The following is a 14,462-nucleotide window of genomic DNA, read 5'->3' on the forward strand; positions in this document are numbered from 1 at the left end:
ATGCCCAGACTTACTACAGGTCTCCTAAATTTACAGTCTCATAGGTGTATATAAGGCTGTAAGTTCTGGTCAGGAGCCCCGCTGTCAGCCCGAGTAATGGGGGTCTGTATGTGGACCACAAAACACCACTGTCCGAACCTGGCGTAGGGCTGGGTTCCGACATTCATATTGAGAATTGGACGAGTCATAGAGTACAGACCGAAAGTTTGGACACACCTTCTCATTTAAAGATTTTTCTGTATTTTCATGACTATGAAAATTGTACATTCACACTGAAGGCATCAAAACTATGAATTAACACATGTGGAATTATATACTTAACAAAAAAGTGTGAAACAACTGAAAATATGTCTTATATTCTAGGTTCTTCAAAGTAGCCACCTTTTGCTTTGATGACTGCTTTGCACACTCTTGGCATTCTCTTGATGAGCTTCAAGAGGTAGTCACCAGAAATGGTTTTCACTTCACAGGTGTGTCCTGTCAGGTTTAATATGTGGGATTTCTTGCCTTATAAATGGGGTTGGGACCATCAGTTGTGTTGTGCAGAAGTCAAGTGGATACACAGCTGATAGTCCTACTGAATAGACTATTAGATTTTGTATTATGGCAAGAAAAAAGCAGCTAAGTAAAGAAAAACGAGTGGCCATCATTACTTTAAGAAATGAAGGTCAGTCAGTCCGAAAAATTGGGCAAACTTTGAAAGTGTCCCCAAGTGCAGTTGCAAAAACCATCAAGCCCTACAAAGAAACTGGCTCACATGAGGACCGCCCCAGGAAAGGAAGACCAAGAGTCACCTCTGCTTCTGAGGATAAGTTTATCTGAGTCACCAGCCTCAGAAATTGCAAGTTAACAGCAGCTCAGATTAGAGACCAGGTCAATGCCACACAGAGTTCTAGCAGCAGACACATCTCTACAACAACTGTTAAGAGGAGACTTTGTGCAGCAGGCCTTCATGATAAAATAGCTGCTAGGAACCACTGCTAAGGACAGGCAACAAGCAGAAGAGACAAGTTTGGGCTAAAGAACACAAGGAATGGACATTAGACCAGTGGAAATCTGTGCTTTGGTCTGAGGAGTCCAAATTTGAGATCTTTGGTTCTTGAGATCTTTTGTGCGACGCAGAAAAGGTGAACAGATGGACTGTACATGCCTGGTTCCCACCGTGAAGCATGGAGGAGGAGGTGTGATGGTGTGGGGGTGCTTTGCTGGTGACACTGTTGGGGATTTATTCAAAATTGAAGGCATACTGAACCAGCATGGCTACCACAGCATCTTGCAGCGGCATGCTGTTCCATCCGGTTTGCATTTAGTTGGACCATCATTTATTAATTTATTTTTCAACAGGACAATGACCCCAAACACACCTCCAGGCTGTGTAAGGGCTATTTGACCAAGAAGGAGAGTGATGGGGTGCTACGCCAGATGACCTGGCCTCCACAGTCACCAGACCTGAACCCAATCGAGATGGTTTGGGGTGAGCTGGACCGCAGAGAGAAGGCAAAAGGGCCAACAAGTGCTAAGCATCTCTGGGAACTCCTTCAAGATTGTTGGGAGACCATTTCCGGTGACTACCTCTTGAAGCTCATCAAGAGAATGCCAAGAGTGTGCAAAGCAGTCATCAAAGCAAAAGTGGCTACTTTGAAGAACCTAGAATATAAGACATATTTTCAGTTGTTTCACACTTGTTTGTTAAGTATATAATTCCACATGTGTTAATTCATAGTTTTGATGCATTCAGAGTGAATGTACAATTTTCATAGTCATGAAAATACAGAAAAATTGTTAAATGAGAAGGTGTGTCCACACTTTTACTCTGTACTGTATGTGATATGCTTCATTTGGAGCTCCATGTGCTTCTCCGTACTATGCGTAGATGTCAGAGCTGGCTTTATATTGCACACATCATTTTGGTTTGTAAAAAACAGACCAGAATAGTCCATGTGTGATTGGTCCACGTGGAAAATCAGCCATGTGTAGTGGCTCACTGGCTGTAATGGGTCTATATGCTCCATATGCAGTTTGTGGTGCTCACAGACAGGACAGGACTTGGACCAAATATATGCTTGTTTGAATGAGTCCTAACTTGTAAAATGTATAAAGCTTGTAGGCATCTGAGTAGTCATGTGTCATGCCATGATAATCTACAGTATACATGTATTACCTTCTCTATGACAGCTGCTGCCAATCGCACAGATCCTGTGTTTGATACTTTAAGGACTGGAGTCATCATGGCAAATAAAGAAAGAAAAAAAGGGCAAGATGACAAGAAAAATGTAAGAAACCTTTGCATGTAAATTGTAAGGTAGAGGTCAATGCATTTATTTTTGTTATTTTCTTTTAAATGGTTTTGAATGTTTCAGTGAAATACTAGTACAACTTGTGCTCCTCTACTGTTATAGGAGCTGTGTTGTTGTTTTGCATCAATTGTAGAAATTGCATTCGTACCAATTTAATCTTATGATGATGCGCTCAGTGTCGTTTTTTTTCCAGCTCCGATCGGATTGCGATCGGGCTGGAAAAAAAAGCAGCATGCTGCGATTGCATGCTGGATTCGGATCGCACGCACCCATATAAGCCTATGGGTGCGTGTGAAACATCACACTGCACTTAGATATTACCCGAGTGCAGTACTTTTCCCGCCGATGCCAGCAGCAGAGGAGATGGAGAAATTGATTTCTCTGTCCCCTCCGCAGCTGTGCTGTGATCCTCTCTGTGCGAGAGGATCGCAGCACGGAGCACTGACACTCTGCTCCCGCTCGCAGCAGAGCAGGAGCCGAGTGTCATTAGTATATCACATCGGATGCCATACGCTAGTGGGCCTTACACTGAATGGTGCACTATGCAAAAATGCTTTTCGGTACCCCCACCTCATTATTTGTTTACTAAGAACACATGAGCGTGCATATTTCTATATGAGAGGAACTCCTACACAGTGTATGGAGCTGTCATCTGCTTCACTCCTGGCAGAAGAGAGACCTCCATACAGCTGAACATGGGTTCAGAACGCAAACCATCTGATGTGGATGACTTCTCCAAAGGATAAGTCATCAGTATCTATGTGCTGGACAACTCTATTTGATTAGTTTATACAATGTACATCTATCGGTGAGTGCATGAGTAATGTGGAGTGGGGCGGTAGTCGTGGGCAAGGCCCTCGTCTCCAGCGCCCCAGCGTGTTACATGAAAGTGTGAATCCTGGCTGGGTGTGTGGACTGGTGCTGTGAGGGCCTTACGCCAGTGCAGGCTGTACATAGCCAGTGGTGTGGGCTGGCCAGATGTTCCAATGTTCAATGAGGAAGGACCACCATTCTAAAATAAAGTCTTTACTCAATGGTAACTTGGTAAGGGTTATATAAAAGGGATAGCGGGTACAAAGTCTTATGGATGTTTCCTTTACAGTGTGAAGCATTTTTCACACTGTATCCTTCCCCTGTAGTTTACTTTAGGGGTAGTGAGGCACACTGTTTCTCCCAGCTTCGCCACAATCCAGCTTTAATGCTACAGTTCTGCCCAGCAAGTCTCCTTACTTGCTCTTTGGTTCCACGTCCTTTTTCTTCCACTACTGGTGCCCTGGAACCCTTGCATTCGGTACCCCCACTTGTCCCACATACTAAGTCCTGTTTAGGCCTGTTACCTTCTGTGTTACAAGTTCTAGGGTTTGTGTTCTAAGGAGCCTTCTCCAGAAGGCCACTCTGTCTTGTCAGTCACTTTCCTTTAGGATCGCACTACGCCTTGTCCTTAGTCTCCTCTCACTCCGGATCACCCTTAAGGCAGCTCTGCTCACTTAGCACTTCCAAGTCTTTTCTCCCTAACTAACAGGAAACCAGTCACTTTCCCCTAACATTAACCCCTCCCACTGTGGGCTAATCCCATACATTTACTCCTAACGTACTCTATTGTCAACTATCTACATCAGTTATCCTATACATTACACTACCTATCTTATAACACTATACCTTACACTATGTATTGCAGTATGTCCTATATTATGATACATATGTAACTCACAGTTCATATTTTATATCATTAACACTATTCATATTATATCACAATACCTCACATCACACAACAATAAAACTTGTCTCTTCAAGGGGGAAACGTGGACAGCATGTCCATATCCTTACATTTGTTAAATACAGGCCGTTTCATCTGAATATCAGCTTGGTGTCAACCCAAATTGCAAGTGTGATACTGTTTGCAGAGGTGTTGCATATACAATAAGGCTTTGTGCACACATAGTTTTTTTGAGGCAGGTAAAAATGCCAAGTTTTTTTTACTTGAAACTGCTTCATGAAGCTCTGCTTCTTTGAGGAGATATTGACTTATTGTTTTCACGGAGAAGAGACGACGTCCAACATGTCAGCTGGCCTTATCATAAAAATCATAGGATTACTTGACTAAGTGAACACCGTTGTGTATGGGAAAGTCGACTGCTATGGCTGTTGGCCGAAGCATCGTTTGGCCAACTAATATATAATGTGTATAGGGACCTATACAATGCAGCTTGAGTAATAGCGTTTATTGTAACTCTAATCATTATATTCATGAACAGGAAGCATTAAAAGTGCTGTACCAAGTTTACCTATCCACAGAATATGAGATATCTTTCCATTTGCTGGGGAAAGGGGCCACCACTGAGAACCCCACCGATTCTGAGAAAAGGGTTTTGTCGGGTCCTGTCTAAAGGGAGCAAAGGTCGAAGTATGTGCACCTCCACTATATTTATTCTTAATGGAAGGGCTAAAAAAAAAAAGGAAAGCGCACCACTCTCTTATCCCCAGCACTCCTATTGGAAATGGATGAAGTGCAGATGCTCATGTGGCGCCCCTGCGGGTCCAGTTGCCACAGAGGTACAGCATCTCAGCCAGAGGTGAGGTACCCCACTCTCAGGTAAGGAGGGAGCACTACCCGGGACCCACACACTCACATCCAACACTACACCACTCCATCAGGGAAGGGCAAGATTGTTCCTAAGGGAGAGCACAGACCCGGTCCCTGTCTGGAGGATGGAACTAAGTAGAGATGGTGGGTGGAGGAAGTAGTTTAGGGGAGCACTAAAGGAAGGACTGAAGGTAGATGGGACCACATAGAGTGACGTGAGTCACATGACAGAGAGTATAAAAGTAAGGGTAGAAACATCTAGAAGGGGTCCTAAGAGCAAGAGCGCAGTAAGAGAGGACTGTGGAGGAGTTAGAGAGTTAGTCAGTAGGAACTGTTGGTGACCGGAGTCTGTCACAAGGAGTGAAGAGAGAAGACCGGAGCGGTGAGAAGGGCTCCAGTGAGAGAGAGATCCTAGGGGCACGGGAAGTGCGGAGTCCACCCGTGCGTCCGAGTTCACGCTGACCGTGAAGGGATCAAGTCGCAGCAGGGGGCCGACCCCAGACTAGTGGAGGGCTGCAAGACTCAGCTAGCAAACCGGAGGTTGCGGTATCTTCAAGTGCCGTAGCCAACAACCACACACATTCGGTCCACACCTAAGGTGGCCATATAGGACAAAGGGGACAGAAAGGACGTCACCCAAAAAGGCCCGTGGCCACTGGCTCGGGACACTGTGTGTGAGGTTCAGGGCAGGAGGGCGAGAGCTAGCGCAGAGAGACGACCCGGTAAGGTACACAAGAAAGGGGTCCCGATCAAGTGCACCCAAGTTATCTGAGAGTTGGTTGGATCACTTCCCCGGAGGACACAGGACTCGGTGGGCTGTTATAACCTGGCTAGCCATTGTAACCTGGAACACCGTAAAAACAGTGAGTAAACACTTGAAGACTGCACCCCGCTGTGTCCTTGACTTAATTGCTGCGTCACCTGCCTTGCATTACAACACCAACATCCAAAATCCCCTATTTAGCTGCCCTGGGGCCTAGCTCTACCCGTGGAGAGCTGAACCATCTCTGCTGCATCACCAACAGCCCCAGTGTATCTGAACAGCAGCGGCGGCCACCTATAGCCGCATACCACGGGTGGCGTCACAAATCTTTATTTCCCCAATTGACTTTCCCTATTGACCACCCTGGGCCACGGACCGGTCACTGCCACCGTGACTACCCCAATAGAACCGACCGGCCCGGCTACCGAGTACCCCACGGCCCCAGGGGGGGATCACTTAGCTCCACATGGGTCTTTTCAGAGCCCCATTCTCCGGGTCAGTGGGAGCCCCAGTGGTTGGACTCCTAACAGTCAGGAAGTTATTCCCTTCTACAGATATCTACAGATAGGGGATAGCCTTCAATCTTGGCAAAACCCCTTTAATTCCCCCATAGACACTGTTGACAGATAAATTGTTTGGTCAAGCATTACTATGTTCTCTGAGACAGTTGCTGCCAGACTCCTCTGTCAAATGTCTCATGACAGGTTTCTTTTAACCCCTTCCCGAAGCGGCCAATTTCTGGTTTAGCGGTTTAGTTTTTTCTCCCCTTCTTACAAGAGCCATAACTTTTTCTTTTTCTGTTCACACAGTCAAATGGGGGTTAGTTTTTTGCAGGACAAGTTTTACTTTTAAATGACAGCATTAATTTTCCACATAGTGTACTGAAAAATGGGGAAAAAATTCCAAGAGTGGTGAAATTGCAAATAAAAATCACAATTCTGACAGTTTTTTGGTAATTGTTTTTACGGTGTACATTGTGTACTAAAAATTGCCTTGCAATATGATTCTCCCATCAGTATGATTACGGCGATAACAAACTTGTGCAGTTTTTTAAATATTTTTGTTTGGAAAAAAAATTGGAAATTTGTAAAAAAAAAATAATTTTTGATTGTGTCATCATTTTCAGAGACTCGTAACGTTTTTATTTTTCAGTCAACAGAGCTATGCTGTAAGAGGGCTTATCTTTTGCGAGGCAAGACGACATTTATTTTCATATCATTTTGGGATCTACATGATATTTTGACCACTTCTTACTGTATTTTTTTTCGACGACCAAAACGTTTTTTTCCATTTACGACTTTTACAGATCAGGTTCATTAAAGCACAAATCCAGCATTTTTTTAATTTCAGCACTGAAGTGGTGCTACTAATGTAAGTTCCCTGACCTTAGTATTATAGAAACATAAAAACATAGAAACATAGAAAGGTAGAGTTGGAAGGCTCCTCCAGGGTCATCTGGTCCAACCCCCTGCTCAAAGCAGGATTCACTAAATCATCTCAGACAGATGTCTGTCCAGCCTCTGTTTGAAGACTTACATTGAAGGAGAACGAACCACCTCTCGTGGCAGCCTGTTCCACTCTTTGATTACCCTCACTGTCAAAAAGTTTTTTCTAATATCTAATATGTATTTTCTCCCTTTCAGTTTCATTCCATTGCTTCTAGTCTTTCTTTATGCAAATGAGAATAAAACTGATCCCTCTACAGTGTGACATCCCTTCAGATATTTGTAGACTGCTATTAAGTCTCCTTTCAGTCTTCTCTTTTACAAGCTAAACATTCCTAAATCCTGTAACCGTTCCTCATAGGACATTGTTTGCAGACCAGTCACCATTCCGGTCGCTTGTCTCTGAACTAGCTCCAGTTTCTTCTTGTCTTTTTTAAAATGTGGTGCCCAGTACTGGACACAGTATTCCAGATGAGGTCTGACCACAGAGGAATAAAGGGGATAATTACTTAATGTAATCTAGACTCTATGCTTCTGTTAATGCAACCCAGAATTGTGCTTGCATTTTTTGCTGCTGCATCACACTGTTGACTCATGTTCCGTCTGTGATCTATTAGTATACCGAATCTTTTTCACATGTGCTTTTGCTTAGCCCTATTTCTCCCATTCTGTATATGCTTTTTTCATATTTCTTGCCCAGATGTAGGACTTTGCATTTCTGTTAAAAACCATTCTGTTAGTTGCTGCCGACAGTTCCAGTTTGTTTAGATCTTTTTGAATCCTCTCTGTCTCTTTTCTAGTATTAGCTATCCCTCCTACTTATCAGCTGTCGTCTTCAGCTTTTCCTGATGCAGCTCGGTCTACCATCTTGTGGCTGTGACTTCTAACTGACCAGAAGTCAGAGGTAACGGTCACAAGCTTCCAGTGTAAGTCTATGAGAGCATCATTCTGGTTCTCATAGACTTAGGCCCCCTTCACAGGTGTCTCCAGTACGTGTGGTGACAGTTTTCACACGTACTGGAAACACATGTAGACCATTTTAAATCTATGAGGCTGCGCACATGTTGGTGGCTTCACACAGACCATGTGTCCATGTGACCTGCACGTGGACATGTCCATTTTTTTTCAGCAGCGTGGACATCAATATGTCCTGCACACGTGCACACGGATGACATACAGTGTGTCATCCATGTGCTGTGCGTGTGGCACGAACCGGAACAGAATGCAGAATAGAAATGACAGATGTTTAGGTGTTAGATGTGCAAAGATAGAAATAGGTAGATATGGTTTAGATAGATAGAAAGATATCTGCGAGATATATAATTAGTGCCATACATGTGTATTTTACTGTACATGTATTTAGCAAAAAAATAAATAAATAATTGAAAAAATGGCGTGGTGTCCGCCCTACTTTTAATAACGAGCTAAGGGAAAGCAGACAGCTGTGAGCTGGTCTTATGCTGGGAAGGACCCAATAACCATGAAGCTTCCCAGCCTATTAATATCAGCTCACAGCTGTCTGCTTAGCCTTTACTGGTTATTAAAATGGGGGGACCCTAAAAAAATGATGTGGGGTCCATCCTATTTTTAATAACCAGCAAAGGCTAAGCAGACAACTGGGGGTTGATATTAAAAAGCTGAGACGGGCAATGGATATTGGCCCCCTCCCAGCCTAATAAGACCAGCCCTCAGTCGCCCCAGAAATGGCGCATCCATCAGATGCGCCAATTCTGGCTATTAGCCTCAGCTCTTTCCGATTGCCTTAGTGCGGTGGTAGTCGAAGTAATGGGATTGTGGGGTTGATGTCAGCAGCTGGCACTGACATCAAGCCCTGGTGTTAGTAATGGAGAGGTGTCTGTTAGACACCCCTATTTCTAACCCCATAGTCAAAAGAAATAAACACACACACAAAAGTCCTTTATTTGTAAAAATCACTTCCCCATAATTTCCCTCTTTCACCCATTTATTAAAAAAAAAAAATCCACACCAGTCCGCTGTAAATCCACATGGAGTTCCCACGACGATCCCAGTCTTCTTCGTCCAGTGTATGGAGCCCCGTTCAGAGAACAAAGCTCCATAGACTGGAGCAACAGCCACTGTCAGTTATCACACTGCGCTCTGCAAGAACCCAGCTGCTGTGATGAGCAGTGATGTCAGTAAGGTTACTGCAGTTCACATCCACCGCGTCACACAGAGGGCAGCGCGAGAGCTGGAATGATGAGCAGTAACGTTACCCCGGTGACGTCACCGCTCATCATTCTGGCTCTTGCGTTGTCCTCGGGTGGATCATCAGTGGTGTGAGATAAATGGAATATATGCAACTGGACATCTGGCTCGTAGCTAGAGATGAGCGGTGTTCGACTCGAACTGTTCGCCAATCTCAAATTCGAGCTGTTTTGGGCGGTGTTCGAGCCGTTCGACGAACCCGAACGATATGCAAAAAATCCGGCTGTTCGAGGTTATGTTCGATAACTGTTCGTGCACCAAAATCGTAACTGGATTTTTTCACAGTAATACTTTTAATCAATGTTAATAGGCAGTTTCAGTGTAGAGTGGGCGGGGGAAGGGGCAGGGGATGGATCTCTGCAGAAATAATGCCGATCTCCATTTTTTTTTTCTTTCCCGCATTTACAGTGGGGAGGTGCAGTCTGTCAGCCTATCAGCAGCGCACACACGCAGCGAAGTGCTTTTTTTTCACACAAGCAAGGGCATGTGTCATTGGCTGTGTATGTCACATGTCCTTGCCCTATAAGACCCAGCCATTTTCCCCGTCGCCACCATTTTCTCACTGCTGCACCTGAGTGTTAGACGGCACCGCTGCTGCTGTGGGCGCTATACTTTGTAACTGTGTGAATTGCAAGCAAATTTGCTCTTAAATAGACAGATAGGTTTAGGGAGTAGGGATTAGTTGTAATTGCAGCCATTTTGAGGGATAGGTTACAGCAGTTCCTAGCACTTTGTGCCAGGCCGGTCGGTGACAGTGCTGTGCAAGTGTTTTTCACAGCATTTGGCTAAATCTAGCTAAGCCAACCCTTTTGGGCATCTAGCAGTGTGTGTTAGTCAGTGGAGTAGCCTATCTGTGTTGCAAGCTATACCACCTGTGTATCTAATACCAATTTTTTACTGCACCTAGCCAAGTAAAACCTTTTAGGCATAGTAGCAGTGTCTGTTAATCATTGGAGTAGCCCATCTGTACCAAGCTACACCACCTTTGTATTTAATAACAATTTTTTACTGCATCTAGCCAAGTAAAACCTTTTGGGCACAGTAGCAGTGTCTGGTAGTCAGTGGAGTAGCCCATCTGTACCAAGCTATACCACCTTTGTATTTAATAACAATTTTTTACTGCATCTAGCCCAGTAAATGCTTTTGGGCCTGTAGCAGTGTCTGTTAATCATTGTAGTAGCCCATCTGTACCAAGCTACACCACCTTTGTATTTAATAACAATTTTTTACTGCATATAGCCAAGTAAAACCTTTTGGGCATAGTAGCAGTGTCTGTTACTCATTGTAGTAGCCCATCTGTACCAAGCTACACCACCTTTGTAATTAATAACAATTTTTTACTGCATCTAGCCCCGTAAATCCTTTTGGGCCTGTAGCAGTGTCTGATACTCATTGTAGTAGCCCATCTGTACCAAGCTACACCACCTTTGTATTTAATAAAATTTTTTTACTGCATCTAGCCAAGTAAAACCTTTTGGGCACAGTAGCAGTGTCTGTTACTCATTGTAGTAGCCCATCTGTACCAAGCTACACCACCTTTGTATTTAATAACAATTTTTTACTGCATCTAGCCCAGTAAATCCTTTTGGGCCTGTAGCAGTGTCTGATACTCATTGTAGTAGCCCATCTGTACCAAGCTACACCACCTTTGTATTTAATAACAATTTTTTACTGCATCTAGCCAAGTAAAACCTTTTGGGCATAGTAGCAGTGTCTGGTAGTCAGTGGAGTAGCCCATCTGTACCAAGCTACACCACCTTTGCATTTAGTAACAATTTTCTACTGTATCTAGCCAAGTAAAACCTTTTGGGCATAGTAGCAGTGTTTGTTACTCATTGTAGTAGCCCATCTGTACCAAGCTACACCACCTTTGTATTTAATAACAATTTTTTACTGCATGTAGCCCAGTAAATACTTTTGGACCAGGAGCAGTGTCTGTTACTCTTTGTAGTAGCCCATATGTACCAAGCTACACCACCTTTGTATTTAATAACATTTTTTTATTGCATCTAGCCAAGTAAAACCTTTTGGGCCTGTAGCAGTGTCTGTTACTCATTGGAGTAGCCCATCTGTACCAAGCTACACCACCTTTGTATTTAATAACAATTTTTTACTGCATCTAGCCCAGTAAATACTTTTGGGCCTGTAGCAGTGTCTGTTACTCATTGGAGTAGCCCATCTGTACCAAGCTACACCACCTGTGTATCTAATAAAATTGTTTTACTGCATCTAACCCAGCCAATCCTTTTGGGATAGTACCACAGTTTGGCCACTCAGCTCTGCTCGGTTTCCATCCATTGTTTTTTGTGCAAACAACTACAGAGTTGTCAATTAGTTAACCACCAAAATGAGTGGCAAAAGGCCTGCTGCTGGTGGAAAGGGGAATAGGCGTGTTGGAAAGGGAAAAAAAGGTTGTGTCCGTGGGGTAGGTGTTAAAGCAACAGTAACATCTGCAGAAGAAAGACCATCTTCCAGCCAAACCAAGATGTCTACTTCTTTTCGTGGACAATGTGATATGATCCCTTTCTTACGGACACGCCCATCGCTACAAATTCCAGATGAGGCACAAAAACAGCAGGTGCTTCAACGGATATCAAGTGCTCCTTCAAGTAGGCTCTCCTCCACCTCAACTTCAACATCACAAATACTCCAGTCCTCAGAGGTGTCACCCCAATCGCACTTGCTTCCTCACAGCTCCCAAGTCTCCAGCTGCCAGTCTGAGTATGGGGTAACACAGATGGTTGAGTCTGCAGAGCTGTTTACTCATACTATAGCCTGGGAAACGGAGGTCTGCTCCAGAGATTCTGTTAATGCAGACGAGGAAATGATCTGCACTGATGCCCAGAATCTTTATGAGTCGGATCCAGGACCAGATGAAGAAGGTTCAGAGCATAATGTAGACCCTAGTTCCCAAACTGTAACTCCTGTTGGTGGAGACAATGATGAAGACGATGATGAGACTCAAATACCTGATTGGAGCGACAACTTGACTTTTCGGTCAGGGCAGGAAGAGGTTGGCTCTGAGGATGACGGGTGTGAGAACACACAGGGTGATGATGACGAGGTTGGAGATCCCACTTACTGTCAACCCACAGTCAGCCAGTCGATGAGGTCAGCAGAGGAGGTGGAGGAGGATGCTATTGACGACGAGGTTAGGTTGCACCTTCCTGGACAGAGACGGAGTACTGGAAGCACGTCAACAACTGCATCCTTAACCACAACTCTGCCTCTGACCACAAGTCGTGGTGGCTCTTCAGGTCGCATGGGCTCTAAGCCTTGCATAGCCTGGGCATTTTTTCAGATCGATAAGGATGACCCAACTCGTGTTATCTGTAATATTTGTCACCAAAAGCTAAGTAGAGGCCAAAAAATCCATAGTTTGAGTACTTCATGCATGAACCGTCACATGGATATGAAGCATAAGTTGCAGTGGGAAGCTCACTGTGCTACAATGCAGCCAAGCGGGCCGGGCCAACCACCGTCTGCCCCATCTTATGCATCTGCGGCCTCTTCATCCTCTGTGACTGGGGTGACAGCAGTCACACGTTTTTGGACGCAGACCTGCCACCTCTTTACCCGCAACAGATCAGTGTGATTGGCAGGTCATCATTTCATCTGGAAGTGGAAACACCAGCTGGTGTTGAGCGCTCTCCGACATCGAGAGCACCACCTTTGGATCAAGGCAACCTAACTTTTCTGCCTGCATCTTCCTCACAGACCGGCAGTTTGCTGGGGACACCCTACTCAACCCTGTCTAAGCACAACAGCCAGCCCTCGGTCCCTCAGATGTGGACAAGTAAAAGACCATTTCCTCCTAGCCATGACAAAGCTAAGAGGTTGAATTTCCCCATCTGCAAGCTGTTGGCTAGAGAAATGCTGCCTTTCCGCCTGGTGGACACAGAGGATTTTCGAGACCTTATGTCCGTCGCAGTGCCCCAGTACCAGATGCCCAGTCGGCACTACTTCTCAAAGAAAGGTGTGCCTGCGCTACACCAGCATGTCTCACACAACATCACCGCTTCTTTGAGAAACTCTGTGTGTGACAGGGTGCATTTCACCACAGACACTTAGATGAGTAGGCATGGACAGGGGCGTTACATGTCGCTGACTGGGCACTGGGTAACTATGGTGACAGCAGGACAAGGGGCTGCTGTCCAAGTCTTGCCGTCCCCATGAGTTGTGCGTCAATCTTCTTTATCTAGAAGTTCCTCCACTGCTTCTGCCTCCTCAACCTCCTCTCGGTCCTCCACCTGCACCCAAAGCCTGTCTGGTAATGCCACCCGCTTTCTAACTGCCAGAAGGAATCCTGCACACCTCCTTACTATGCTGGCAGCAGGGCTCAACGGCATCAGGCGGTGTTTACTTTGAAATGTCTGGGAAATGTGAGTCACACAGCTGAGGAGTTGTGGTCAGCTCTGGAGACCCAGTTTCATGAATGGTTGTCTCCACTGGACCTGTAACCAGGGAAGGCCGTGTGCGACAATGCTGCAAACCTGGGTGTGGCCCTTCGCCGGGGCAATGTCACACACGTGCCTTGTATGGCTCACGTGTTGAACCTGGTTGTCCAGCAATTTTTAGCCCACTATCCCGGACTAGATGGCCTTCTGCAGAGGGCATGGTCGCTGTGTGCTCACTTCCGCCGTTCGCATCCCGCAGCTCCACGACTTACATCTCTACAGAAGTCGTTGGGCCTGCCAGTTCACCGGCTGAAATGCGATGCGCCGACACGGTGGAATTCAACTCTGCACATGTCGCAGCGACTGTGGCAGCACCGACAAGCCCTGGTGCAATACGTTCTGACGTATAACCTGGGCCAACGAGATCCAGAGGTGGGGCAAATCACGCTGCAGGAGTGGTCTCAGATCAGGGACCTATGCACCCTTCTGCACAGTTTTGAAATGGCGACGAAGATGTTTAGTGCTGACGATGCCATTATCAGCATGACTATTCCGGTGATTTACATGCTGGAGCACACGTTAAACAGAATTTGGAGTCAGGTGGTGGGACAAGAGGAGGTGGAGGAAGTAGAGGAGGAGTCGTATGCGGAAGGGATAACATCTCCAAGGTCCAGACGGTCGGCAGCACCAAGGCGGCAGGCATGGGAGGGTGGGGGAGAGGGATTACCCAGGGCGCATGGTAGCAGCCAA

At 45.5% G+C, this 14,462-nt stretch overlaps 1 protein-coding gene across 3 annotated transcripts in view; it reads left to right on the plus strand.

The window, feature by feature from the left end:
- The window catches only part of STAC3 (SH3 and cysteine rich domain 3), a 141,865-nt gene that overhangs the window by 109,444 nt on the left and 17,959 nt on the right, over positions 1-14,462 (plus strand). For all 3 annotated transcript variants that reach the window (XM_073663338.1, XM_073663340.1, XM_073663339.1), the window contains exon 5: positions 2,176-2,273. In XM_073663338.1, coding sequence (XP_073519439.1) covers positions 2,176-2,273 — 98 coding nt within the window. The remainder of the gene's footprint in view (positions 1-2,175; positions 2,274-14,462) is intronic.

The sequence above is a fragment of the Phyllobates terribilis genome, unplaced genomic scaffold (genome assembly GCF_046119375.1).
Source record: "Phyllobates terribilis strain yellow unplaced genomic scaffold, ASM4611937v1 Scaffold_2__4_contigs__length_985480577, whole genome shotgun sequence".
Lineage (NCBI taxonomy): Eukaryota > Metazoa > Chordata > Amphibia > Anura > Dendrobatidae > Phyllobates > Phyllobates terribilis.